Source organism: Talpa occidentalis, unplaced genomic scaffold (assembly GCF_014898055.3).
Source record: "Talpa occidentalis isolate TD23 unplaced genomic scaffold, MPIMG_talOcc4v2.1 talOcc4.5, whole genome shotgun sequence".
In the NCBI taxonomy this organism is placed as follows: domain Eukaryota; kingdom Metazoa; phylum Chordata; class Mammalia; order Eulipotyphla; family Talpidae; genus Talpa; species Talpa occidentalis.
The window spans coordinates 77,484,672-77,512,525 of record NW_023604861.1 but is presented as its reverse complement, the minus strand read 5'-3'; the positions used below and the strand labels follow the sequence as shown (position 1 = coordinate 77,512,525).

The 27,854-nt window shown below is 45.0% G+C and overlaps 1 protein-coding gene across 2 annotated transcripts; it reads right to left on the bottom strand.

The window, feature by feature from the left end:
* SLC1A4 (solute carrier family 1 member 4) lies at nt 1–27,757 on the bottom strand. 2 transcript variants are annotated; one of them, XM_037527495.2, is made up of 9 exons: nt 27,741–27,757; nt 26,651–27,223; nt 16,089–16,131; nt 14,764–14,826; nt 13,253–13,419; nt 8,174–8,407; nt 5,983–6,177; nt 5,574–5,708; nt 1–2,799 (listed from the first exon to the last, which is right to left on the bottom strand). In XM_037527495.2, the coding sequence occupies exons 2-9, from the start codon at nt 27,175–27,177 to the stop codon at nt 2,565–2,567; spliced, it is 1,599 nt and encodes a 532-aa protein (XP_037383392.1). In that variant the 5' UTR covers nt 27,178–27,223; nt 27,741–27,757; the 3' UTR covers nt 1–2,564. The 2 variants fall into 2 exon arrangements, with proteins under 2 accessions (XP_037383392.1, XP_054557639.1); XM_054701664.1 differs by lacking the exon at nt 27,741–27,757 and adding an exon at nt 16,377–16,492 and having other exon boundaries at nt 26,651–26,675.
* Between the last annotated feature and the right edge of the window lie 97 nt (nt 27,758–27,854).

Genomic DNA, 27,854 nt, shown 5'->3' with positions numbered 1-27,854 from the left:
GAAATACTGTATTTGTTTTTTAGGACAGCTGTTTTAAGGCAAGTATCACACATTCAAAACAGTGAGAGATGAACAGTATTTATGACAACACTCAGAAGAGAATGGCGGGGGCGCGGACGTCTTCAGAAATGAGGAAGTGGGGTTTTCCCAGCCACATCCCTCCTGGTCTCACTCCCCATGGACTGGACAACAGGGAGAAAGCCGGCACCTCTTCCCCCGCTCACCGACCGGGTTAGGGGGTCATCCATTGTGGGGACTTGGGTGAGAAGCTCCCTTCTCCAGATCACAGCACCCTCCTTACTGTATTTCCAGTTCCAAGATAGGCAATGCATAGTCCCTGGGTCCTACTGTCCAGCCCTCAACTAAGTTCCACATTTTGTGAAATTCATCCTTATACACAGGAAAATCAGGATGCCAAAGCCACACAACTAAGCAGAGGCTTAGTTCACCTCTGCTCAAACTCAAACTGCTTGAACTGGAGCTAAAAATAATGTACATAAATATATACATATATAAGCATTCATATATACCATATATATGTGGAAAGAAAGATATACTGAATTCTAAAAAGTAGTGAATGGTCATTTGCAGTTTGGAGTCAGACAATGATTGTTTCCTCTTTGAAAATGAAGGGCATGAGCCATGTGCTCTTGCCAGGAGAGACCCTCCAGGACCCTCAGCTCCAGTCCCTGTCACTCCTGGCTTTGTGGGAGATGGAAGTGGCTGAGCTGGGTTAGAAAGGGCTGCAGGGAGCCCAACCTCCCCCTGACCCAGTAGCTCTTCCCACACATTCTGCTCGGGCACACGGAGGGGCTTGACCTGCTCTGTCCTGCCTGCCATTCTCGTTCAGTGGGACACACACTACAATGGGGTGGTCCCCTTCTGCAGGGTCTGGGTGGCAGCAACCTCATGGAGACAGGGGAAAAATGCATGAGTGAGTCTCAAAGCTTAGGAGGCTTTAGTGGCCAGCGGCGGGGCAGTAGAAAATGCCAGGGAACCACAGGAAAGTCAGATATCCGGAAACGCTGTGGAAGGTGGGGTAGTTAATTCATGAAAACCTGAAGGACATCAGGAAGAGGCCGCACGGATGCTGTGGAAAGACTACAAAGAGAACAAGTGGCACGATGGGAGTCGCTAGAGCTCACGGAGAACAAAGCCCTGCTCACAAAAGCTGTCTCCACCAGGGGAACGAGGCCTCTATGACAAGGAATCACTTCGGTAAAAAATATAAGAACATAGCGGTGTCAGCACTTCATATCCAAGAAATGAAAAGGTGGTTTTCTCAGATTCACTCAGTCCGCCTCACCAAATCCCTCTGAGGTAGGTAAGAGGCAGGTGACATCAGTCCCAATTTACAAATGGGGTAAAGTGAGGCCTCAGGACTTGCTGCCTGCAGGTCACCACAGACACACGCCAAAGGCCACAGGGGAAACTGCGGCCATGAGCCTCCTCGGTCGTCCCTGTCAGTGCCACAGCCGTCTTCTCTATAAAGCGCGCTGTTACAGATTCCAAGCGCGCCAGCAGGTATCTGGAGGAAGGTGGCCATCTGGCTTATCATTTTAAACTCTGATTACTGCAGGAAAGGAAAACAGGTCCACGGAAATAGCCAAAGGTCTGGGGACCCAGGTGCCCCACGAGTGGCTTGTGGTTTTTAAATTGTGTTTAGTTTTGCCACCTTTTCTTAAAGGGAGGGTCTAGTTAAAGCGATATCTTGATCAATCAACAAGGGCCCTGACTGTGATGACCACCATATCCCCCTCCCTGGAGAAGGCAGCCCCACTCTGGCCTATTGCCAAGTCAGCATGGATGGGGATCAAGTTGCAGTGTTGCCAGAGGCCTCGGTCACCGGAGCAGAAAGCTTCCCCAGGATGGGGACTAGAAGGGGACTAATTTTGTGTGTCATGTCCCTACTAGGGTGCTTCCCTCCCCGAGCAGGCTGCACTTATCCCTCCTATCTTTGACCTCAGAATTTAAATGTTTACTGAGTGCCACTGACCAAGAACCCGGCATTGCTGACACCATCTGGAGTACATCTAACTTGACAATGTGCAGTGCCAGGTCGATGAACCAGCAGCCAGCCTACTTGAAGCATAAACTCTAAATATCTCGAGTTCTGCCTCAGCGAATTCCAGCTAAGGCTAAGAATTTTGGAATTCTTCCAATTACTTTGGCTCGTGAAACAATGTGACAGATAACTGCAAACCCCAGGTTTGCCGGGAAAGCACCCAATGCAGAGCTGACCCGGTGCAATGAAGAATACACCTGCATTTTTCCAAGCTTTAACCACCAGGTCCTGTGAGCCTGTTATTTCCCAAGCCTTGGCAGTAGGTTCCCAAACAGCCCTGGTGCACACGCAGTTGCACCTGGCATGGGTCAAGCCAAATGTCAGAGTGTCCTTGTTCTCAGTAACCAGTTCCTGCCGGGAAGCCCAATGCCGGTGCCGAGAAGGAGTTCTCAAGGCAGTAACTGGGCCAAAGCATTGCTCAGGAGGCTTAAGTCGGTAAGGCTGTGCCTGGTCTCACAAGGTAGGTGCTCCTAGCAGGCAAGCCTGAAGCCCAGGCCCTTCACAGAACCGACTCCTTGGATTCCAGTTCTGGGACACTGGCTGCAGGCCCGGCGGGGTTCGGGTGTGTCACCAAGGGGGATGTCTCCTCCTCTGACTTGCAGTTGGGGACAGCCTCCACCTTCACCTCGCTCAGCTCCTGCTCCCCTTTCTTCATTGCCTTCTGATTCAGGTGGTGGAGAATGCCGGCCCCCAGGGCATCCCCTTCCACATTCACCACCGTGGTGGTTCGGTCCCTGGTGGGAAACAAAAGGGCAGTGTTTTCCTGATGCTACAGGAGCTACTTCAAAAGGGGTGTACAGTGGTGGGGACAGGCTGAACTGCCTGGGAAGTGGTGACCCTGACCTGCTGCTTCCTAGCAAGTGGGCTGCTGAGGGCCTTAAGGCCTTATGTTACTCTAAACTGATTTTCTCTAAGTAGAGTTTATTTTTATGAAAGTAATAGACCTTCATTGTATGAAATTTGGAATTAAGTATAAAGAAGGTAATGAAAGTCACCTACCCACACTCTGTAAGTGTTAACATTTTGCTTAGTTTCCTTCCATTCACTTTTTTTAAAAATTAATTTATTTATTTATACAAGCACTGGGTACAGTCAGAAGTGCGGGAGGGTGAGAGAATTCACCAAAGCCAGAGCGGGGAACAGAACAGGCAGACTGACGAAATACACCGCTGAGGGGAACAGCAGGTGCAGCAGGAGAGGTCTGCTGCTCCATGTGGGACCCTCGCCGGTGGCCGGGGATTGAACCGGCGCTGCAGAGGCTGCGGGCGGCCTCGCAACCCAGCGCTCAACCGCTGCACCACAGGGGAGGCCCCCAGTCACCTTTCTTTTTAAGATTTATTTATTTATCCATATAAGAGCTGAGGTGCAGGTGAGGGCGGGGGAGGGGTGAAGGAGAGAGGATTCACCAGAGACAGAACGGGGCACAGAACAGGCAGACTGACTAAAGTACACTGCTGAGGGGAGCAGTGGGTGAGACAGGAGAGGTCTGCTGCGCCAAGTGGGTAGCTCCCTAGCCTCAGATGGACTCAGGCCCTAGTCATGATAGCGCTGATACTTAACCCCTAGGCCACCAGGGAGGCCCCCATGTCATCTTTCAAGGCCTGTATTTTATGTGTAATATACACAATCATATAAAATAACGTAAAACTGAGAAGATAATATAGACATGGCTTTGTGTCCATCTTTTCTTCCACTCAACATTACACTCTGAGCGTTTCCCTTCTTCTTCTCCTGAATCTCTAATGAATGTCGATTTGCATATGCTTTTTTGTTAGCCAACACCAGCTTTTGGAAAAATAGCACTGTCCTTCCCAGAGTCTTGTCTTCCCATAGATTAGCCCAAAAATCATTGCTCATTTGAGCTCAGGGGAAGCACTATGTTCATTTTGAAAAGTTTGGGGTCGGGGGCGCTTACCTGAGGGCACTGGAATCAGGGCCTTCTTATCTTCTTGAAACCCCAGACCCCTAACCCATCACTTAGCTTGGGATATATACCCCACATATTGCCTCATTGTTTTTGTAATCTACTTCTTTGTAGACTCCCCACATATATTTACCTAAATTTGTTATCCTTTATGATTGGCCTGGTATTAATTTGATTATTCCACTAATCTGAAAAGAACCTAGAGGCATGGGGGAGGGCTGCTTGTGTGACTTCGGTCTCTGCTGGGAAGGTCACCCTGGGGGCTGCTTCCCTCTTGCGGGCTGAGCACCTCTTATCAGATGGCCGACTTCCCATGTAGGGGAGACACCTGGGCAAGGAGGAAGAGTGGGCTTTGACACTGCTTTGGTTTTGTCCAACATTGGAGAGGCCTCCCTGGTGATGCAAGGGTTAAGTGTCAGCACTATGAAGCTATCCGCAGCCCTACAGCATGAGTTTGATCCCAGGCCAGGGAGTTGATCCACATGGCACAGCAGACCTCTCCTATCTCGTCCACTGCTCCCCTCAGCAGTGTATTTCAGCCAATCCACCTGTTCTGCTCCCCACTCTGTCTCAGGTGAATCCTCTCAACCCCTTAGCCTACACCCCCAGCTCTTGTATGCACAAATAAATCAATCTTTAAAAAATAATAATAAAGGTTGGAAACCACCATTCCAAGCCAGTGGGAGAGTCAGAAGGCCAGGCCAGGCTCCAGTGCTTAGGTCATCTCATACCTCTGACTACCTGGTAGGAGTAATTTTTTTCATAAGTATCGACTAAATGCTTTCCCATGTGCTTGTAGTTCTTTTATGTGCTGTGTATGTGATAACTGATTTCATCTCCACTACAGCTCTGGTCCATGTTCTATTATTATTCTCACTGGACAGATGCACAGATATAAGCACAGCACAGTTCATATCACACATCTGGTAAGTGGCAGGATTTGGATCCAGGCATCTTGATTTCTTATCCACATGCTCTGTTGTCCCAACATGAGTACCTTGGCTGATCTTCCCTCTAAAACAGGTGTTGTTTATACCTAAAAAAAGTATCATGTGACTCAAGAAATAAACACCAGGAAGCGTGGAGCTGGTGATCTGGATCACACCTCTTTCCCAGCTTTTCACCTGGCCCCTGCCCAAGACATCACACTAGCTGGGGTTATCTCTCCTTTTGCAGAAACCACCTTTTGGATATTTCCAAGCAAGGAAATCATTCCTGAAGGCTCACTGCTCCAACGGCTTTACTCCTATGCAGTCAACAATCTCCACAGACCCTTGTGTGCTCCCACTCCACTCCCACCTTCCGCCCCTTAAGCCTGTACCGGGGGCCCGGTCTGGGTCTTGGGCCTGATTTCTGATGCTATAAGCAAGTTTTTGGTCATCGTTATTCATGTTTGTTCATGGGTCTTTGACTCTGATAGGGTTTAATTTTCCTTCCTCTAAATCTTGTCTTGCCAACTTGACTCTAGAATCCTTCACAAGGCAGGGGACATACTTTACATTTCCCCGCATGCCCCAGACATAGCAAAGCTCCTAGGAGACTCTATAGACCTTTTTTTCAGTGACAATAGGACTTGCTACTTACACAATCCAGTCCACGGCCAAGATCAGAGAAAGGTCATGTGTGGGCAGCCCAATGGCCTCCAGGATAATGGCGATGGTGAGGACCCCTCCAGAGGGCACTCCGGCTGCTCCAACACTGGATGCTGTGGCTGTCACTCTAGGAAGTGGCAAAGCAGGTCAACCATCAGACAGAGCATGGAGTGGGCACACAGACATGCAAAATATGGCAGCCATGGTGTGCTAATGAAAAGCCACATAACCCTAGATTCTGCCAGCTGATTTGTCCTCTCCAAGCAATGAACTCAGGCCATTCTTATTTTCAACCAAGTCAAGGTAAAATTGGTTTTCAGGAGATGTTTCAAAGTAAATCACAAGAAAAGCCTGAAGTTTGAATGTAGACCTAGAGATAAAAGAAGGAATACAGAACTTACAGAATTGTGAAGATCTGCCCTGCGTTCAGCTCCACGTTGTTGAGCTGAGCGATGAACACTGCGGCCACACACTGGAAAATGGCCGCTCCATCCATGTTCACGGTGGCCCCAATGGGAAGAATGAACCTGCTGATCCTCTTGTCTACACCATTGTTTTCTTCAATGCACTTCATCATCGAGGGAAGAGTTGCTGAGCTAGAAATGGAAATCAGCAGCCAGACAGGCTGACACATTTCTCAGAATGCTCTACGGCCAGTCCACCCTCATATGGCCCATCTCATCCGATACCACTCAGATCAGACTCGGACAGTTTTCAGCAGGATCCTACCTTCTGACTTTCTCTTCTTGAAATAAGAAAAAAAATCAGAATTTTTTCGAAGTTTCTGTCACAACATAGGGTTTTGCCAACTCCTAAAGTATTCAAAATGTGACTCCCCAGATAGACCTGCTTTTGTCAATTCCAAATATCTTCATAGTGCCTCTTGGTGCATAATGTTCTCAAGAGAGGGCCTCCCTGGAGGTGCAGCGGGTTGAGCGCAGCGCTGTGAAGCTGTCCGCAGTTTCTGCAGCACGGGTTTGATTCCCAGCCGGCCAGGGAGATTCCACATGGCATAGCAGACCTCTCCTGTCTTGCCTGCTGCTCCTCTCAGCAGTCTTTTCGGTCTGTCTGCCTGTTCTGCTCCCTACTCTATCTCTGGTGAATCCTCTCACCCTCCCAAGCCTCTGGCCAGTACCCCAGCTATTGCATAAATAAAAAATAAATCTTAAAAAAAAAAAAAAACAACATTGTAATTAAAAAAAATGTTCTTAAGAGAACAAAGATCTGTTTACTCTGTGTGTATCTCTTCACTCTTTTTAAAAATTTATTATTTTTTAATTTTTGCTAGAAGATCTGGGATGTAGGCCAGAGGTGGGAGAGGGGAGTGGGGGAGGGTGAGAGGATTCACCAGAGACAGAGTGGGAAGCAGAACAGGCAGATGTACTTAAATACATTGCTGAGGGGAACAGTGGGTGAGTCAGGAGAGGCCTGCTGCGCCATATGTGGGTTAGCTCCTTGGCTGGGGATCGAACTCAGGCTACAGTGGTGATAGCACTGAGACTTAACCCCTAGGCCACCAGGGAGGCCCCTGCATCTCTCTTCTCTTGAATATTTCCCCCCCACAAAGTAAAAAGCAAACTACAATTTTTAAAATTTAGGCATGGTTTAATTTAATTAAACCATGAGAGTGCAGGGCACTCATCTGGGAGGGTGGTGATGCTGGGGCTGGGAAACACAGGCCCTTCCTGACATAGAATTCAGTGGGCTTCTTCATCTCTCCGTAGGATGACCCCGAGGAATGAGAGGATGGGAGAATGCCAGGTCCAAGAAGCAGAAGTGGCTCTGAGAGCTTGAAAAAGTAAATGTGAACACAGACACCTGCATGAGCAGGGCATGCTCACTCTAGCTGGCTCTGCAGAAGGTGGCTGGCACAGTTAGAAGTAGGTTTGTTTCCATCTATGCCAGAGAAACTTCCCTGATTCTCTTTAGCACCACTACCTTGTCCAAATAATCATTCAGGATGAGAGGAAACATGCAGTGGAGACATAAAAACTAAACATGTGAATGAAACAATATACTGTCATCCTTTGAAAGTTTTCTAGCAAATAATTGGAAAGCCATGATTTTTGAAGGAATGCCAATGAGTGACCAGGCGCATCTTTTGTGCTAAATTACATAATCCTATTATACTCTGGATGCCTACAGAGCTGAGCACAAATCCCTCATCACAGTGCCTTGCTCTTATTTTCTAATTCACACATCCAAAAGAATTGGGCAGGAATCATTCTAGAAACTTCCTGAAATGCATTTTTACTGAGGTGACTACCGTTTTTTACTTAAGCAATGTTTTTACTAATTCTGGTGAGGACCCACAGGTAGACCAATCAAAGGTGTCACTGACCTCTAAGAAGTAAGAAGAAAAAGGAAATGAGGCAACCTCAATAGATCCAGGGATGAAATAGAAGGCCACCCTACAAATTCACATTTGTAAGAGCTGTGGAGGTGGTAGTATAAAAAAATGAGGTGAGTGTTCTAGATTTAGTGTTCTAGAAATAAAATATGCCAAGATGCAGGCTGTGCTCTACCATTACACTCACTTGGTTCTATATTAATGGGGTTCAGAGCAGTGCAGGGTGCCCGAAACCTACTCACCTGGAACAGGTGGCAAACGCTGTTGCAAACGGTGTGAGAAGACCCAGGAGGAACCTGAATGGGTTTTTTCGTGTGAACACAAAATAAATAAGAGGCAGCACAATTCCTCCATGAATGAAATGGCCCAATATAGATGCGAAGATATATTTCCCCAGGCTGGTCACCAGCACGATGATGTCCTTCATTTCCACAATCTTGCTTCCAACGAGGAACATGATGCCCACAGGCACGTACCTAGGGCACAAGCGCAGGGCACTCATCAGGAAGGGGGGTTATGCTAGGGCTGGAAGACACAGGCCCTTCCTGACACAGAACTCTGGGACCTTCAATGTGGTGGCCTTCATCTCTGGTTAGGATGATCCCGAGGAATAAGAGGAGGTGGTAAATCAGGCCCATTTTACAGGTTGTGAAACTGAGTAAAAAGAATGGGATCACCCACTGTGGACAGTGGGATCAGTACTAGAACCCAGACCTTCCCCCCAGAATAGATTCCCTTCACAACAGATGAATGCCACCACCCATGACCGCTGCCAGGTGGAAAGCCAAGGGACTTCTCAAGATCAGAGCCTCTGGGACTCGAGTTTGACTTTCAGCTTTGCTCAGGCTTATCCTGAGAACTTAGAAACACAAAAGGCTAAACACCCACTTCTCACAACTGCTGTGATACAGAACTGAGCCAAAGCTGGAACTTCTGTGAAGTTTTAAATTCTTTGTGGTTTGGAAAACATGATTCCGTGGGAAAAAGTCATTAACAATGGCACTCTGGGAACACTTCTGGAGCGTGAAGATTTTTTTAATGGCAGAATGGGAAGTAGGAAGGGAAGGTATGAACTGTGGGATCTACAAAGAACTAAAGTCTATTGCTTTGAATTTAATGTAAATTGAGGAAGGGTGTAAAAAGTTATGACTTCATTTGTAAAATTTAATTATAGAGATAATAATGTCACATAACTCAAATTTCAAAGGTGAATAGTATAAAGCCTCCCAAGCTCTGGTTTCCTTCCATGCAGACAGTTAATGTCACTGGTTTGAATTTTCTTTCCAGAGATGATCTAAGCAGTATTATTAAATTAAAATCCCATAGTAATACATGGATACAACCTCCTCTCAAAAATGGAAACATTATCTATTAGGACAAAATTCCCCTTAGGCACCATCCTCAAGCCAGACCCTGCCTCAGATAACCACTGATACTTCCTACGCCCACAGGTACAGAGGCTCGCATGTAAATCTGGGCTTATTTTTAACATGATGTTGTGTCTTTGAGATTTTCTTATCAATACATAGAAATATACCTTGTTATGTTTTTTTCCCCTGTGATATAACATGCATCACATAAAATTTACCATTTTGACCATTTTTAAGTGTACAGTTTAGTGGCATTAAGCACATTCACGGTTGTGCAGGTATCTCCACCATCGTCTGCAGAACTTGCCCTCATCTCATACTGAAACTGTGCTCAAACAATCACCTCTTTCTCTCCCCCCACACCGCCCCAGCTCCTGGGGTCCATGGTTCTCCCTTCTGTCTCTATGGATTTGACTGCTGTTGCCTGCTTATCAGTGGAATATACAACACCTGTCCCTTTGTGTCTGGCTTGTCTCACTGAGTGTGATGTCTGCACGTCATCCATGCAGTGGCAGCAGGTATCAGATTTCATCCTTCTTCAAGCTGAGTGATAATCCACTATATGTGTGCACCACATTTGGTTTGTCCTTTCCTTTTTTGATGAACATAAGTTATTTCCATCTTTATCTCATGCTTTCTAAATATCATCCTCAGAACAAAGCACTGGAAGTTAATTTGCCACTGGACTTTTGATGGGGCCTTAAATCATTTCCAGGTTTTCATCATTGGAAACGCTGCAAATTGGCTCTCTGTGGCCCTGGCCTGCGCTCTCTAGGTAGAGGCACCGAGGAGTTACGGGTGTGCATAAGTGAAACTTTAGTAGATGCCAAGAATTGTTGCTAAAGTAGCTATTCCAATTTGCATTTCACCTGCATTCTAGGAGAATAAGCCTTTCTCTGTTCTAGTGGTACTTAACCAGGGATGATTTTACCTTTGGCAAGGTCTAGAGATATTTTTTTGTTTTTTATTTATTTACTTATTCATTCATTCATTTTAAAGATTTATTTATTTATGTATACAAGAACTGGGGTACAGGCCAGAGGTGCGGGGGGGTGAGAGGATTCACCAGAGACAGAGTGGGGAACAGAGCAGGCAGATTGACTAAAACACACTGCTAAAGGGTCAGTGGGCAAGATTGGAGAGGCCTGCTGCACCATGTGGGTAGTTCCCTGGCTGGGTATCGGCTGCGGATAGCTTCACAGTGCTGTGCTTAACCCCTTGTGCCACCAGGGAGGCCCATTTCTGGTTTAAATTTAAATTAAATCTAACTTAAATAAATATGTCCTCTTTTTTTTTGGGGGGGGGTTCATTGGCATCTAGTGGTGGGAGGCCAGGGATGACAGCTCCCACAACAAAGAGTGATCCAGCCAAAATGTCAATACTGCTAGAGAAACTCACCCTCACCTGTCAATGTCTGATAAAACTGGGCTTGTCATTTTCCTGATTCTAATAAGCTGGGCATTCCTTAAAATGCTTACTGGTCTTGTGGCTTTCCTCTTCTATGAAATGCCTGCTCACATATATGTCTGTTTTCTAATACTCAGTCTCTTTTCTTTTTCAGTAATCACAACTCTCTACACTAGTGTTTCTCAAATGGTCTTAGGTAGAAGACCAATTTATTTCTCTTTAGTTGATTATGGACCAATATTCTTCTAAAAGACAATAAAAAATAATATATAAGAAAAATGCTCAGTTCACAATGAGGTGCTTGGCTCATGCAACAATATCAAATGGGGAAAAAAAGGTTTTAAATACTCATTCTCAATTTTCCTATAAATCTTGTTGCTTGAACTGTTTGTGAACTGGTACTAGTCCTTTGGATCCTGATGCTTCCAGATTGTTCGTGTGTGTACCCACATATACTAACTATATGTAAATATATATTAATTTTTTCAATAAGTGTATTATCTTTTGACTTTGTTCAAGGCACATTTTGCATAAAAACATTTTATAATATATTGGTATAGTCAAACTAAGCATCTTTCTATGCCTTTTACTTTTGTATTTTGCTTAGGAAGATTTTCCCTAATCCTATATTTTCTTCTAAAACTTTTAGAGGACTCCCTTCTGTTTCTTCCTTTCTCCCTAGATAGTTTAATGCATGGGTTGTGACCATGGGTTTTACTGGAATATACCGTCACTCATTCATTTTCAGGTTGTCTATGGCTGCTTTTGTCCTTTGATGACAGAGGTGGGTGGTTGCAATAGACACCACTCATAAAATTTATGAGGGATTAGTACCACCTGTATTTAATCCATCAAGAAGTCATTTTTGTGTTTAGTAGAGGGTAGATAGGTGCTTTGATCTTAGTGTAGGAAATCAGAAGGAAAAAAAGCAGGAAGAACTACTCTGAAGATTCCTTACTACGCTTCATGGATTTCCTTTAACCAGAAGGCATTTTAAACCCTAGTACTGTGTGAGAAGCACTTTCTGGACCACATTTCCCCCATTGTACTTAGACACTCAGTAGGTGTGCCTTACCGAACACCTGTCTGTGCATAATAAGTACATAAAGTTGAAGAAGTGACTGCAAATTGGTTTTCAGATTGAAATAAATGTTCTAACACAGGAACATCACTTTCTTGCACACAGTGTTTCCTGTAATCTAAACTTCAAGAGGGATTTAGACTGAGAAAAAAAAAAAAAAAAAAACCCAGGAAAAGAACTTGACATGTGGTGGAAACACTTCTTCATGAAAATATTTCTCTCCCCAGAACAACAACAGTCAAATGAAGTGTCATGTTTGCGAAGACAAAGTCAGACTCTGCAATTCTTGGTTGAGCAAGAAAATTTTTTTGAATAAGATAAACCCTTCCAGTGGAGGCTCTGAACTTAGCCTCCCACTTAATTTCAAACTTTCCTCCCAAGTCCCAGGTTATTTGCCCAGCTGCCATGCCAATGCCATCTAAGAGAGAGAAGTTCTGGGAGACCTAAGGGTTCACAATGAGGAAAATACTTTGCGCATGAGAGGATAAACTAGTTTCTCAACAACAAATGTGTGGAAGCTAAGACCCACAAGGTTTGGCATGAGTAAAACAAAAGGGTAAAACTTTGTGAGGGATTAGCACTGAAATTGGTTTTATTTCTGAAAAGTTACTTTGAGGGATCTGGTCAAATTTTTACCTTTTAGCAGGAAATCAATCTAATAGTTTATATTTTAACAATTACCCCTTCATTGATATTACAAAGAAAGCTTTATGTGTAAAGGAAAAAAAAAAAACCCTTCCAAATTTATATATGCATTGGGTGAAGATGGATTTGATCTCCTGTTATGAACTACTCTATAGTAAGTGGCCTGTTTGGAGCTTGAAGTCTATCATTTTTTTTTAAAGATTTATTTATTCATGCATACAAGAACTGGGGTACAGGCCAGATACATGGGAGGGTGAGAGGATTCACCAGAGACAGAGTGGGGACAGAACAGGCAGACTGATGAAATACACTGCTGAGGAGAGCAGCGGGGGTGACAAGAGAGATCTGCCGTGCCATGTGGGATTCTCGCCGGCCGGCTGGGATGGAACCAGCGCTGCAGAGGCTGCGGACAGCTTCACAGCACTGCACTCAACTGCCTGCGCCACCAGGGGAGGCCCCTGAAGTCTATCATTTTAAGATAACTTAGTCTTATTTATGCAGCAAATAGTAATCTGATGGTAATACACTGCCCCCAAGATGACATAATGTATGGGATGATGGGCAGAACCTGTAAATATATCAATGGTAACAGGACCAGAGGGGTCACTTTAGGCACCAAGGGAGGTGATTATGGTCTGTGCCTGATTCTCTGAGGTGCTGAAATCAGGAGAAACTGTCTCCACCTCTACTATTCCTGTACTTGACTGGCCGAGGAGTGTCAACCACATAAAAAGCACTGGGCCAGGTGGTGACACAGAAGGGCACACTTTTTGAATGGCAGGAGCAGCAAGAAGGGAGCAGGCAATGAGGACACTCACCACATAATCCAGGACACTAGCACCATCGTCGCCTCATTGAGGCCATTGAAGAAGCGGATGAGCTCTTCTCCTTCAGAGCCCAGTTTCTTTAGGGCCACTCCCAACACCAAGGCAAAAAGAACCAATCCTAAAATGTTCATTCCTTCAATCTCAGTTCCAAAAGGGATCTGCAGGATCAGAGAGCACAGAGGGTCTAGGTTTACAACAGATGAGTCAGAACACAGATGCATTTCTGCCTCCACCAGACCGAAACACCCCTAGGGTGGGAAATGGTTCCTATTTTGTTTAACCCTCAGTGATTTCACAAAGGGTAGGAAGCCAAAGGGGAGATGAAGTTCACAAACATGGAAATCAACAAACAAGAATTCATCTAATTGTTCACTCTAAAAGCTGTTCAAAACTGGCACAGATTGAAGCATGAAGCAGTGAGCTCCCTGTCCTTGGATATATTCAAGCAGACGTTGAACAATCTCTTCAAAGGGCTGCTTTTAAAAGAAGAGCTAGTTGGTGAAAATTTCCTTTAGATAGAGTTGATGATTATATTGTACTGTGCTTCCTAAACGTGAAAAAGTTTTTTGTGGCTAGGTAACATCCTAGCTGACTAATTTCTCAAAAGATTTTCAGGATCAACATGGATATTTTCGGGATGTTTTTTCTTAAATCACTGGTTTAAACTGTATAGATAGACTATATCCTTTATTTTTTCTGGCAATGCTAAATCTCACTGCTGCAAGCATGCATTAGAGAGAATCTTTGTCCATCAAAACACATTATGAAATTCTGAGTGGGAAAATATGTTAGTATGGTAAAAACATATTTTTACTGTACAAATGAGCTCAAGTCCCAGCTCTGATATTAAATAACTGCTCTGAGCTTCAGGTTATTCATCCTTAGGATGAAGTGAATTTGACTAAATTAGTAGCTTTCTATTTTTTTTAAAATAGCACTTTTCTTTAAACAAAGAAAGGTTAGTAGAACTCAGAGTCCCTCAGCCCTGGGGATCGAGCGGCATAAATGTGTGTGCGGAGGAAGGGAGACACACCTCCTTCTTCCCGTGACAGTTCTGCAGCTGGAATGAACAGGCTGTGAGGTCCCTCATTCCACCCCCAGCTCTATCACAAAGGCTGGAACCCAGCCCAGGGCACAATAGGAATTGGGGAAAAAAAAAAAATGTGTGACAAAATGAATGCTGTGGTGAGGAAAGTTCCTAAAACAAGTCCTATGTGGTGGAGTCTGTGAAGTCATCTATTAGTTATATTTTCAGATAGCAGAAGGGGTGTGATAATCTATTTTTGAAGAAAGGAGACTTTAGTTCCCAACTGGTTAAACAAATCTGCTGAAGATTCCAGCGCTACAGATGCTAGCATTTGGCTATGTTGGTAAATAATCAAGGGAGCAGTCCTAACCTATGGGCTTCAAACCCCAAAGATTTCAACCCTGCTGAGAAAAAAACTAGAAACACTGCTGACTTTGTAAGTATTTTTCACAAGTGATCTTATAAAAACCTTTACCTTTTCGTGGGTTATGTTTCCAGAGCTCGTGTTGTAGGTTTCCTCTTTATAATCCGTTGCGTACTGTGAACAAGAGAAAGAAAAAGCCACAGTTAGTTTTCAGGTGAAGACCAAGATGCTGAGAGGACTTCTGGGCCTCTGGCTGCTCTGTCATCATTCCCTGTAGATGTCCTGGTCTCTTTTCACTGGACTGGCCTGACAAGACACTCTGAGGACTGTATAAAAGTTACATTAAGTCCCAGGCAGCATACATTCCCAGAAGCCTCTGGATTATTTAGAGAATTTCCTTGCGTCCCTTGAGCAATGGTTTGGAGGTCTGCACAATTTCCTGCTGAGATTTTGCTATTTAAAACAGCTGAAAGTTCTTATTACTTGGAGAACCTTGGTATAAATTCCATAAATACTAAAGTTCACTTTTTAGTGTGTCATTTTACTTTCATTTTTCTCCTACCTCATATAAGCCACAGCTGTGCTTATCTGCTGATTTTTCAAAAAACGAGAGAAGTTGTAAGTAAAAACAGAAAAGTCTGCTTGAAAAGCCAATCAGATTAATCCACGTAATCCAAATATTTCAATTCCTTCTCTGTGTAAAGCATGGCCATAAGGATATTACTGGTAGCATTCCTAAAATTAAGGGGAAACCAGAACAATGTGGATGTCCATCAGCAACTGACTGATAGAGTTAGGGTGCACTCACACAATGCGATACAGCCAAATGTTATGCAGAAGGGTATTTACCATCACAAGAAAATGTTTACAACACACTGTCTTCAAAAAGAGCAAGGTATACGACATTCTGTGTAGTGAGTGTACATCCTACCAATATGTGTGGCACAATTACATCACATGCATGTGCACTGTGCATAGAAAAAACATCTGAAGGATGCAGACCAAATATCAGTGGGTAGCTCCAGGCAGTGATTACAGATAATTTTTAATTTTTTTCCATTTTATGTATTATAATGTTTCTGCAATGAGCATGTATTACCTTTACAATCAGAAAAAAAAGGAGAGATAAATGTATTTTTAAAAAATTCTGAAATATTTAAGAGATCACTAAAATATGATTTGGGGCTATTCTCAGATGATATGAAAAGGTGGTTAAAACCAGTGGGATCAGAGGGCTATTTTAGAAAATATTTTTATGGGGTTTTTTGTTTGCTTGTTTGTTTTGATCCTATAAAGATTTAGACCAATGTTACCAATTTTGTTAACAAACTCTCCTTCTTTGTTTCACCTTATCTAACTCTGTAGCAGTTATTTGTACACCGCCCCCACCAACACCCCTCACCAAAGTCTCATTATTTTAGCAAAGCTCATCTTACCGTGCGGAAAGCTGCGACTACCAGATTGGAGGGAAACAGGTTTCTGTTGGAAAAGAAAGCATTTCATCAGCATTCTTAAAATTCAGTATTCAAAGTGTCCGCTCTAAGATGCCATCTGACAACCCAACACAGTGTTCCCTCCCTCCATCCCCAGAAGTTTCTGCCAATTTCAGCTTGATCCAAGCACCCAGCTGCTGGACCACAACAGGTATTTTGGGTGCACTGGACTTTTATCCTCATCTCCCTATGTCATGCTTTGATGTTTAGACTTAATTTTGTCCAACTCACCCATCACTTTCCTTTCCCTTAGAGGTTAAGCCCCACCCAGCGCTTTTCATGGGACAGTAGTGCTGCCCACTAGTAGAATCTAAGGGAGTATTTTTGTTGTCACAATCGGGGCGTTTCTGGAATTAGGAGAGTATGTGTAAGAAGAGCCAGGTCCCAGCCATTCGTGTTGCTGAAAGTGGCAAAGTCCTGTACAGTAAACTGTCTCAGGGCCTGCATGCTTCATACCTGCAGATGAAAACATTATTTGTAATTACCAAAGCCTAGACTAACTCCAAAATGATGTATTTTTTGCATGATTTGTACACTGAATTTTCCAGGAATGCAATTCCTGTAAAATGTGGGATGATTTTTGGTCTATTTCATTCATAATGTTTCCAAGAATTGTTCATTCTGGGAAATCATATCACCAATGGCAAACGGTGGGACCTTAATTTCACACAGCAGTATCAAGCGTCAGCCTGTATTACAGCTGTCTATTGATGGTAAATCTAAATTCATAAGTAAGTGCCTAGCCAGCTTGTTTTAGGGCAGTTACAGACTGAAGTACACTATTATTGTAAATTATTCTCCTTTTGTCTTTTGTATTACATTTATGTAATATTGATATCTTGAAATTATGTGAGCAGGTAAATTCTATTTATGGATTTCATCTCAGGGTGAAGGATATTATAAAATATTTGTTATAAAAGGAAAACAATAAAGCTGATTAAGTTAAGCTAAGTTTTGAAACCAAAATCTATTCATGCGATCAGTTTTTATTGAGGGTCATCTTTGGGTCAAACTGTGCAGGATGCTGCTCTTGATATGTAAGAAATTTCCACTGACAATCTATTTGTTCTACCCACTTTCTATAAGAAGAATAAATCTAGAAGAGTAAAAAAAACTCTGGATTACCCTCTACAATTTGTGCCAAATTTATTCACTATTTCTTGCTTCCGTGGTTGAGTCGGTCGCCTAGCATTAGAATCACCCAGCAACTATTTGCACTGTATTCAGTCTCAGAGGCTGGCACATCTAACTGCAGACCAACTTGGCAGGCAGAGCCTACAATGGCTTCCTGCCTACCAAGAGACCATCTTTGTGTAATACTCTCCCCTTGAGGGGGTGGAACCTATAACTTCCTTTCTAGATGGTAAAACACAGCAAAAGTGATGGGCTATCTCTTCTATGATTTGTTACATAAAGTTGTGGCTTCCATTTTGCTAGGAGACTCTACTGAGTCTGGGCTTGTGGGTTAGATGAAACAAGCTGCCATGTTGGAAAGGGTCAGATATGGCAAGAAACTGAGGGGGCCTCTGGCCAACAGCCAATTGGGAACTGAGACTCCCAGTCTAAACTTCGGGGAATTGAATTCTACTACCTACCAAGTGACCTAAGAAGTGAATCCATCCCCAGTTCCACCTTTGGATAGGACCCCAGGTGTAGCCCACACCTAGACTGCAGCCTTGCCAGGGACTCTTGGGACAGAACATCTAGCAAAGCCAAACTAGGATTCCTGACCCATAGATACTATGAGATAATAAATGTGTGTGACTTTTGCTGCTAGACTGGTGGTAATTTGTTCTACAACAACTGATAACTAATACTGCAGTCAACAGGGTTAATGAGATGCAAAAGTGATTTCATTGGACTACTTTGGGTGCTTCCACAAGACAGCCAGCATATAGAAATGGTAACACAGCATTTTCCAAACTTACTTGTCTATGAAATCTGAATTTCTTTTAACAAACCGAGAGAATATCAGCATTTACATGCCTGCATGTCAGCAGACAAAATGTAGAATTAACAATTACAACTTCAGTTGAATTAACCATTGCAAAATGGTGATCAAAAATTTGATTCCTGTCACAAACACATTTAGTTAAAAAAAAAAAAGTAGAAACAGACTAGCAGTTTGTATGGGCAGTTCTTTAGCATAAATGAACGGTGACTTACATTTGCCTATTATTTCCATTACAAAGCACCTTTCTTACATATTTCAGTCTCTCAGGGTAGTCCATTTCCATTTACTATACTAGTTAGAAGCAGAAATAGGCCCTGAGCCCAGATTTCCCTGTGCTACATGTAGCATGTGCCAACTCTCAGTAGCTCCCAGACTGAACTGGCCACTGACTTCTTTCCCTAAGAAGTTAGGGAAGTTAGGGAAAGAGCTGGGTTTGAAGCCCTCCAACTTCCCGTGGGAGCAATTTGCCCTGCAAATACCTCACATCCTTCAGGCTTAGTGGTTTCCTTTGTTGGTTCAAGCACAGCCTTGAAAGGAGCTCTCTTCCAAAGAGCACCTGTTATTTATTTAAATCCTTCAATTTGGCCTGCCTCGTCTCTTTAATATGAGCAGTAATCCAGTACGGTCTCACCCAGGATGGACCCTGACCCTAACCCTAACTAGACCAAACATTATCTAGTCTGCAAAATTCACTGGGAACAGTGGGTAGGTACAGACAATACTTGAGGCAAAATGGCAACTTCTACCCCCCCAAAAAAAAAATCGTTTCTCAGAAGAATGCAATGTGTTCTGGCAGTTTCTTATAAAGTTAAAAACAGACACTTACTATGTGAACCAACTCCACTCCTAGATCTTTATCCAAGTGAAATAAAAATATATGATTGTAAAAAATGACGTGTATACATAACAGAATTATTCAGTGACCCAAAACTCAAATTCAAATGGATAAACAGCTTCTGATAAATCTACACAATGGAATCCTGTCTGGCAGTGAAAAGGAACCAACCACTACACATCACAGATCTTTTCAACAACACTGTACTAAGCAAAAGAAGTCAAAGCAAAACACATGCTGAATGATTCCAGCGATAGCACACTCTAGAAAAAGCAAAACTAATTCATAGTGATAGGAGGCAAAACTTTCTATCCAAAGCTGCCTGGGGCCAGGGGTGGAAGATGGGGATTGGCAAGAAAGGTTACCAGAAATATTTCATCTAAATTGTGTGATAGTTACATGAGTTATTGTTTGTAAATTACCTCAAGATTATTATAAAGGTTAAAAAAGGATACAACAGGGCCTCCCTGGTGGTGCAAGGGGTTAAGCACTGCACTATGAAGCAATCTGCAGCCCCTGCAGCACGAGTTCGATCCCCGGCTGGCCAGAGAGAAACCCACATAGTGCAGCAGACCTCTCCTGTCTCGCTCGCTGCTCCCCTCTGCAGTGTATTTCAGTCAGTCTGCCTATTCTGTTCCCCACTCTGTCTCTGGTGAATTCTCTCAACCCCTCTTCCCCCCGCATCTCTGCCCTGTACCCCAGCTCTTGTATGCATAAATAAATAAACCTTAAAAAAAAAAAAAAAGGATACAACACTAACTACAAAGATTTTACCACAAAAAACATGGTGCTGAAGCTCAGGCACCCACAGAAAACATACTCCTTTCTCTTGGATCCTCTGATTGCCAAAGACCAGGGGCAATGCAGACCCCTCCAGCTCATACCGAGAGGCAAGATGAGGCTGCAGTACCAAGGCAGAATGTTTCTCTGCACTCTTCATGGACCGTGCCTGGAAAGTCATGGCCATAACCAAGGTCGTGTAGGTTTTCTCTTATATTATCTTCTGGGAGATTTATAGCTGTGTATTTTAGGCCTGTGATCCATTCTCAGTTAATTTTTGTGAAGACTGGTCTTGTCTAGATTCATATTTTTGCATGTGATTGTCCAGCTGTTCCAGTACCATTTGTTGAAAAGATTATCATTGTTCCATTGTATTGTCTTTGCTGTTTGTCAAAGATCATTGACTATATTCCCCAGGGTCTATTTCTAGGCTTTCTCCCCTCCATTAATCTGTCATTCTTCTCCCAATACCACACCATCTTGATTACTGGAGCTTTATAACAGTTTTACAGTTGGGTATGGTCAGTCCTCCGACTTTGTGTTTTTTGCTCTCTGCACTCTTACCCCTCTCTATAAACAAATATGGCTTTTAAATGCAGATGCTGCAGTGAACTCTGGCTTCTTCTCACTCCTGAGCTCTCCTGTATGCAGGGATCAGTTGCTCAGCATACAAGCTTTGGCCCCAGAGCCCTGTCTTCAGGCACTTTTCTCAACTCTGTCATATTCATGCAGCAACTTTATAGGCTTCAAAATGAGGAACCTTTGAATTGGAAGGAAATTTAAAAGTGATCGAGTTCAACCCTATCATTTAGTACATGGGGACACCAGGGCTACATCTTGCATGCAAGCTCCATCCAGCACTGTCCAGTAGAACTTTCTATATCAGTGCTGTCCAATATGGTAGTCATGAACACTGGAAATATCAGTAGTGCTACTGAGAAGCTGAACTTTTAATTTAATTTTTTTAAAGATTTAATTTACTTATGCATACAAGAGCTGGGGTACAGACCAGAGGTGCGGGGTGGGGGGTGGGGGGGCGGTAAGAGGATTCACCAGACAAGAGTGGGGAACAGAACAGGCAGACTGACCGAAATACACTGCTGAGGGGAGCAGCGAGCAAGACAGGAGAGGTCTGCTGCACCATATAGGTTGCTCCCTGGCTGGCCAGGTATCGAACCTGTGCTGCAGAGGCTGTGGTTTTCTTCATAGTGCAGTACTTAACCCCCTGTGCCACCAGGGAGGCCCCCGAACTTTTAATTTTATTTATATTAAATTAATTAAACTAAATAGGTGCTGGACGAGTGTCAGTGCAGATATACAGTTTTGAGATGCAGAGTCTGGAAATCAGTAGGAGCAAATGGCTTTCTTGTGCTCTCCTCTGCATAGCACTCACTGGGGAGTTAGGGTATTTCTCAAATATTTTCTTTTTCTGTTATTTGAGCCTAAGAAATTTACTTGAATTATCTAATACCTCATGCACATTAGACCAAAATTTTTCAAACATGAGTAGACCATGAAATCAATTTATTGGCACTAAATCAGCACTTTATAAAAGATGTAATACACTAGACAGAATGGAAAAATATCAGCGTGTGTCACATTAAAAATGTCTTGTGGGGTTTCAGGTTGTCTATATGGGGTGGATTTGTGTGGCTGCCACAATTCCAACTTTATTTCTAATGGTGGGTTGAAGTAAAAAACATTCACAAAACTGCTAAGACTGTACTATTAAATTCAGAGACCCATGTCAGACCAAACTTGTAGAGAATGAATGGCCCAGCATTTCAAGTGCTGTTAGAATCTTTGGATATATGACTCATAACAAATATAAAAGCTGGTATACACCAAGGTCCAACTGTGGAAAGCAGGACTCCTTTTTGGGGTGCTGTACAAAGGCATGCAGTTCACACACTGAGAAACTTCAAAAATGTTCCTTCTATATACACCTGGTGCTGTTTGTTCTTCTGATCCCATTGTCAAGGGTGGGGTGCATTTCCCTGTGCTATATGAGAAGAATGTAAAACAATTTACTTCTGCTTAGGTATATTTTTTGTTCCAGAAGTATTTCCTTTTATTTAAGTTTTAAAATTCTTTACCAAATTTATGAAAATTTCAAAGGCTCTGCAACAGGATATGGGATGGTATGTATACCTGATAAATATTTATCATCCCTGGTGTTTATTATTACAGAGTCAGTTAACAAGGATATGCCCCTTCAGATCTTGGTACCCCCTACCAGGCAGGGGGCAAAAGAAAGACTGGGAGTAGTAGGTTCACACTATGATGACAGTGGTGGGGGGTGGCTAGTAATCTACTCACTTTTTAAAGCCCACATCCAATTTTAGAAAGGTCAATGCTGAGCCTCTGGGGTGAGACTTTTGGAGAAATAAGCTAAGAGCACTACTCATTCTCTGCATTAAGTAGCCTTCACCTGTCCCTGAGAGGCAGACTACACCAGAATATTAACAAGAGATGCAAATATCAATTCATTTAATCCTCATGACATCTCTAGGTGGTAGATACTATTATTAGCCTCACCTACAGATAAGGAAACCGAGGCACAGAGAGACTAAATGATTTGTCCGTATTATTAGTAAATGTTAGAGCCGGATTCAAACCTAAATTGTTTGCTCTTAATCATGAAGTGTCTGAACTAGTTAAGGTGTTTCCCTGAGTAGTAGAAAGAATGGTGTCAAGTTAAAACATTTTTTCAAAATTACATTGTTTAAGTGTGGTTGTTTTCCTTTAGTGTCCAGTTAGGTTGAGAGTCTCCATTAATTCAAATCCTTGTTAGACTTGCTAAGTCTTCACCTTCAAACAACCTGCCACGTTTTTTAAACTCAGATTTAATTTAAGAAGTTTTACTACCTTCACTGTGATCTAGGGGCAAACATTAGATCTCAGTCTCTCATAAGTTTCCTTGCAGACAGCAAAGAAATGTTTTCTTTGCAGCTTGTGAGGCATCCTATTCACGGCCAGTCCTTCACACAAGCTTTACATCTCACCCTGCGAATGGAAGGCTTGTAGCACTGCCCGCTGTTGAGAAAATGAGCACAACCACAAACAAAGCTTAGAAAACTGGCAAGAGGTAAAATCTCATTTGTGGCTGCCAGGCACATGGCAGCGCCCTTCTGGAAAGACAGTGGCCCGGCGGCATTCTTCTGGCTGCCAGTGCAGACAGGAGCTGGGTCCAGGAGCTGCCTCTACCTGCCTCCTTGCAGATAAGCCTCTGCTTCTCCATTGGAAAACTACAAATTTAGCACCCAGAGGAATGATGGAAGCCAGATAACTCAATCCTTATCACGTATAGCTGCAGAAAACTGAGGTCAACTTTGGGTTTGTGAGGATTTCTCCCCATTTTAGAATGGAAGACTCTTCTGTTTAGTTTCCATTTTCCAAATTTCTCCTAGCGTTGATTCTATTAGTTGAAAACATAGTCACTTCTCACTTCTTTTTCGCTAGGTCCATGTGTTTCCCAACCAACCTAAGGACAGCCTCCACTTCCAGTCACCTCGAGCTTTTCCTGTTTACTTTTACTTCTTTCAGACTATGAAAAGAGGGCCATCTCCATTAGCTCATGTAAACTGGAAAAAATCCAATAGCTCTAGGATATTGCTCCACATATAACAAGAACAAGCATATAGCGGGCCAATCCTGTTCTAAGAGCTTTATAGACATAACTCATTTAACTCTGCAAACAGTCCTTTCATGCTGGTAATATGAAGACCCCCACTATAAAGAGGAGGAAACCAGGGCACAGCAGGTTACAGACACACCCTAGGATCCACAGCCAGTAACCATTGTCAGGGACCAAGAAGGTCCACAATGACTGGGTTCCTGATCACTTGTTTCTGTCTCTTTGGTGCCCAAATGATTTCACTTCAGATGAAAAGTCACAACTCAAAACTCAATCACTTGGGTCACTCCCAGGTCTGAGAGTTCTGTACTGTCCCAGGCTCCCAGGCATAGAGCTCGGGCTGCTGGGGAGAAGACTGACTCTGACCTGCGAGTTGCTATCAACAGGCACACTTCTCAGCGCTCCAAAGCCTCTGCTAGCGGCACCACACACCCACTCCCTGCCTACTTTATTTCTAGTGCATTGTGTTAGGAAATCAAACCTCTTGGCAACGGCATTCTGAATTTTCTAAAAGACATGACAAACACCTATTGGCTTCATTTCTCCCTGACTTGTAGTTGGAATAAAAATAAACAGGAAATCATGGCACAGAGATCCTGGAGGCGTTCTGGGGCACTCCACCACCGGACATGCCATGGACTTCAACAAAACCTTGGCAATAACTGCACTAAGTCATCAGAAGTCCCCACTCCTTCCAGGTGTTGATGTTCTGGGCAGTTACCAGGAGAGGGTCTGCTGGGTAGTTAGTTGGTCTTCACCGGCAGAGTTTCATTTCACGTGTCCACAAGCAGAAAGGACGGGGCCCTGCTTTGCCAGAGAATATGCTCAGACCCACATAAAACTGGCATCCATCAGGTTTCTCTGAAGAAAGCAATTCAAAAATTTTTACTCACAGATTCCCCAAACCCAAGAAGAATTTTCATGTGGCTTAGGACTCAAGTTTCCTCTCACAAGCTGCTCAACGTGAAAGCCACGTCTAAGCAGCGGCCCACGTGCCTTTCTCGACTGGAGGAGCTCAGCTTCTCTGTGAGAGAAGTGGGGATCTGCCCTGACACCACCATACTCTTCCCGGTTCCTCTTTTGGCCCAGAGCAAACATTTATTTCATTTTATTTTGTAATCATCCTTGTTTATTTTTTCACAATATAGGATTTGTCCCCTCAGGTGTAGTCACGACAGTTTCCCCACCACTGAAGTGCCCACAGTCAACTCCACTCCACCTGGCTCTCTGTCCCTCCTGGAACATACCCCCCTCACCCCAGCAAATATTGCTGAGACTGTTGGACTAGAACGGCAGCACAGCTTCAATGCTATGGCATAAGGAGGGAAGTGTGAGAGAAATAGGACTCTTAACTATGGGACATGAAACCATGGTTCTTCTAACCCATCTTTTGATGACTACTCTGTAACCTGAGAAAATCACTTGAACTGTGCCTCAAATTCTTCAGGCACAAAATAGGATCATTCTACCTGCCCTCGCTTTATTCAGGAGCTGCTGGGTTCAGTGAGGTCAGCCGCTGGAAGCATTATTCTCAACAAGCCACAGCAAAGTCCTTTCATCCTCTCCTATATCTTCAGCAAGTCCCTGAAAAGTCTGCACCGACACTGGTGCAGATGGTGGGTCACCATTCACCTCAGAAGCAGATGAAAGGGTGTGGAGCAAAAGTTAGAAAGCCATGATCTGGAAATAAAATATCCCTTCTGGGGCTGGTGGTAATAAGGTAATTCCCACCTTACAAAAGTTGCCTGCTATTTTTTTGACACTACCTTCCTCTTTTGGACTGCTGAGCCTCCCTATGGGGTACTAACAGATCAGTGCTGGGCACCCACACTCCTCAATGGACCACTGATCTCTGCAAAAAATTATCCTATAACCCCATATTCACCTTCCCTCCAGGGGAGAACTGACCAATATATTGCTATTGCTAACTGGTATAATAAGGCAAAGATACTCTTAACTTCAGTAAACTTTTTTCTTAAACACCCACCTAAAAGTTAGTACTCAAACTTTAAGATCTCTAAAGACTGCAAACACCAAGCTGCCAGACAATAAACAGGCTGTAAGTTCATCAAAGTCCTAGTAGGTCACCTCCACCTGCCTTTTTGGTAAGATATTTTGGTAAAAAAAAAATGTATTTTTCATCCTTCTCATCTCATCTAAGATTCTTTTCAATCTGAATGCCTTGGACTGTTTTTGCTGTTTTAGCAGATTTAAATGAGCACTCTCCTAAGAGGCAGACGATCATCATATTTTCCAGAGAGAGAAATGGAAACAGCAGGAAGGCAAGTCACTTTGCCCAGGGTCCGTGGTTTTTCACAGCATCAACAACAAGGAGCTTTGCTTCAGCCAACCATGACAAAACATATCTTCCAAGGTTCCAAAAGCAGCACAACCAGCATTTGGAGGGGGAGCCAGCTGACCACCCCATTCATCTGAGCCTGGCTGGGTCAGAAAATACTTCCAAGCTGCAGTTTCCCTATCTGCGAACCTGGGATAATGGAGAAACCAACAGAGCCTGCAGCTTCAACCAGTCCTCAGAAAGCTATACTACCTCTCATGGGATGAAGCACAACTTGTTTAAAGTGACAAAAGCAGGCAATGCTAAATGAAGCCACTTCTCTTTCCCTTCCCTCCAGAACTCGCTTTCCCCAAAATAAAGCCACTGAAACTCAGAACAGGCGACAGTGGTCCTGACTCTGGGGTGGGCAACAACCTGCCTTAGGTCCCCAGGAGAAGCACGTTTCTGGGCAATGGATCCGAACAACTAACCCTAGGCTTGTTATTCTTGGATCTACTAGTACCTCTTGAGAAAACAGACAGCTTCTTGCAGCCTGATGGCTGAAAGAGCAAAGGCCATCCAGCTATAATATAGTAAGAGCAAAGGCCATCCAGGACAGTGAAACAGGCAACGTTTAGCTGATGTTCCCAGAACTAAAGTAGAGAATGGCTGTAACATTTTTACTCCAGAGAGCATACCCTGAGTGTCAGGAGTAAAGTACAGGTGAGAAGACTGGCCTTTTCCTAACACACTCCCACCTGAGGGTTGGACCGGTTCTAGCTAAAAGTTGAGGCCCGGCTCCTTCAGCTTGTCGCGTGCGCACCGACTGATGTTTGCAAAGGTGTGGTTAGCATGCAGACTCCAGACAGTATCTTGATATTTAAGAAATGTTAAGCGCCACGAGCAGCCGATTAAGAATGAATGCTCTTAGGTGCACATGAGGTCGTGCGTGTGTGTAAACCAAGGAGCATTAGAGAGCGGGCATCTCCCATGTGCCCTCCGTGAGGTGGGGGAGCATTACCTGATCAGGTCGAGGAAAGAGTCGACTGTCTCTTTGGGCACCGGAGGAGGCCCCGACTGGTCCAGCCCCAGGTCGCTGGACTGAAGACTCTGCGCGCCAGACCCGGGCTTGATGATGAACGCCAACGCAACCGCGAGGGCCGAGGCGCCCAGCGTGGTGAGGCCGAAGTAGGCGACCGCGATGCCTCCCAGGCGCCCCAGAGAACTGGCGTCGAGGGAGGCGGCGCCGGACACCAGGCTGCAGACCACCAGCGGCAGGATGATCATGCGCAGCATGCGAAGCAGCATCTCGCCGGGAAAGGCCAGGTAGGTGACCTGCGTGCGACTCAGGCCGAACCCGCGCAGCGCGGCGCCCAGCCCCGCGCCCGCTATCACTCCGGACACGGTGAGCAGCACCAGCGCGTTGCGCCGCAGGAAGCTGGTGCAGCGGCGCGCGCGCCCCGCCGCGGTCCCCGGAGCGCCAGGCCCAGCCGCGGGCCCCGCCTGGACGCTGTCTAGGTAGCCGTTGGTCTCGCCGCTCTTCTCCATGGCGCTGACTCGGCTAATCGCTGGAAGGAGGCTGGGGACTTGGGCTCTGGGGAAAGACCAGGCTCTCAATGAATGGATCGGGCGGAGACGGCGAGGCCAGCCGCGGAGCAGGCGGGTTCCGAGAACCCACGCGCCGGGGCCGCGGCCAGGGCACCGGGCAGGTGCGGCGAGGACGAGGAGAGGCGCGGGGCTGCGGGCTGCACCGCCAGGCGGAGTGGCTCGCGCCGCGCCCAGTCTCCCCGAGGCGGCGGGGCTGGGGATGATGCAACGAGCGAGCGGCCGGGAGAGCGCGGGCCGGAGGAGGGAGGGCGGGAGGGGGCCGCCCCGCCCCCTCAACCCGCCGCCCCGCCCCCGCGGCTCCGCCCAATCAGCGCCCGCGAGCCGCCGGCGCCGCGCGCCCCTCGCCTCCGCCCCGGACCTCAGGAGCGGGGGAGGGGCGGTCGAGTGGGGCGCCGCCGGGAGCCCTGAACCCCGCGCCCGCAGCCTCCCGGCCCCGCTGACGCGCCCGGCTCCCGGGGACCGCGGGGGACGCGGCCAGCCGGACGGGCTGGGCTCGCTGGCACCTGCCGGGGCCGCTCGGGCCGGCCGGGGGCTGGGGCGAAGGGCCGGCAGAATTTGGAACGCTCCAGAGTTCCTCGTCCAGGGGGAGGGGAGGGTTTCCTTCAGGCTGGCTTTCG

Bases quoted from the DNA above. Each gene is read 5' to 3' on its own strand.
- SLC1A4 (XM_037527495.2), bottom strand. From the start codon at position 27,177: ATGGAGAAGAGCGGCGAGACCAACGGCTACCTAGACAGCGTCCAGGCG. The intron at 16,132-26,650 runs GTAATGCTCCCC...CTTTTCCAACAG, and splicing joins TCTTTCCTCGACCTGATCAG to AAACCTGTTTCCCTCCAATC. The intron at 14,827-16,088 runs GTAAGATGAGCT...TCTTGTTCACAG, and splicing joins TAGTCGCAGCTTTCCGCACG to TACGCAACGGATTATAAAGA.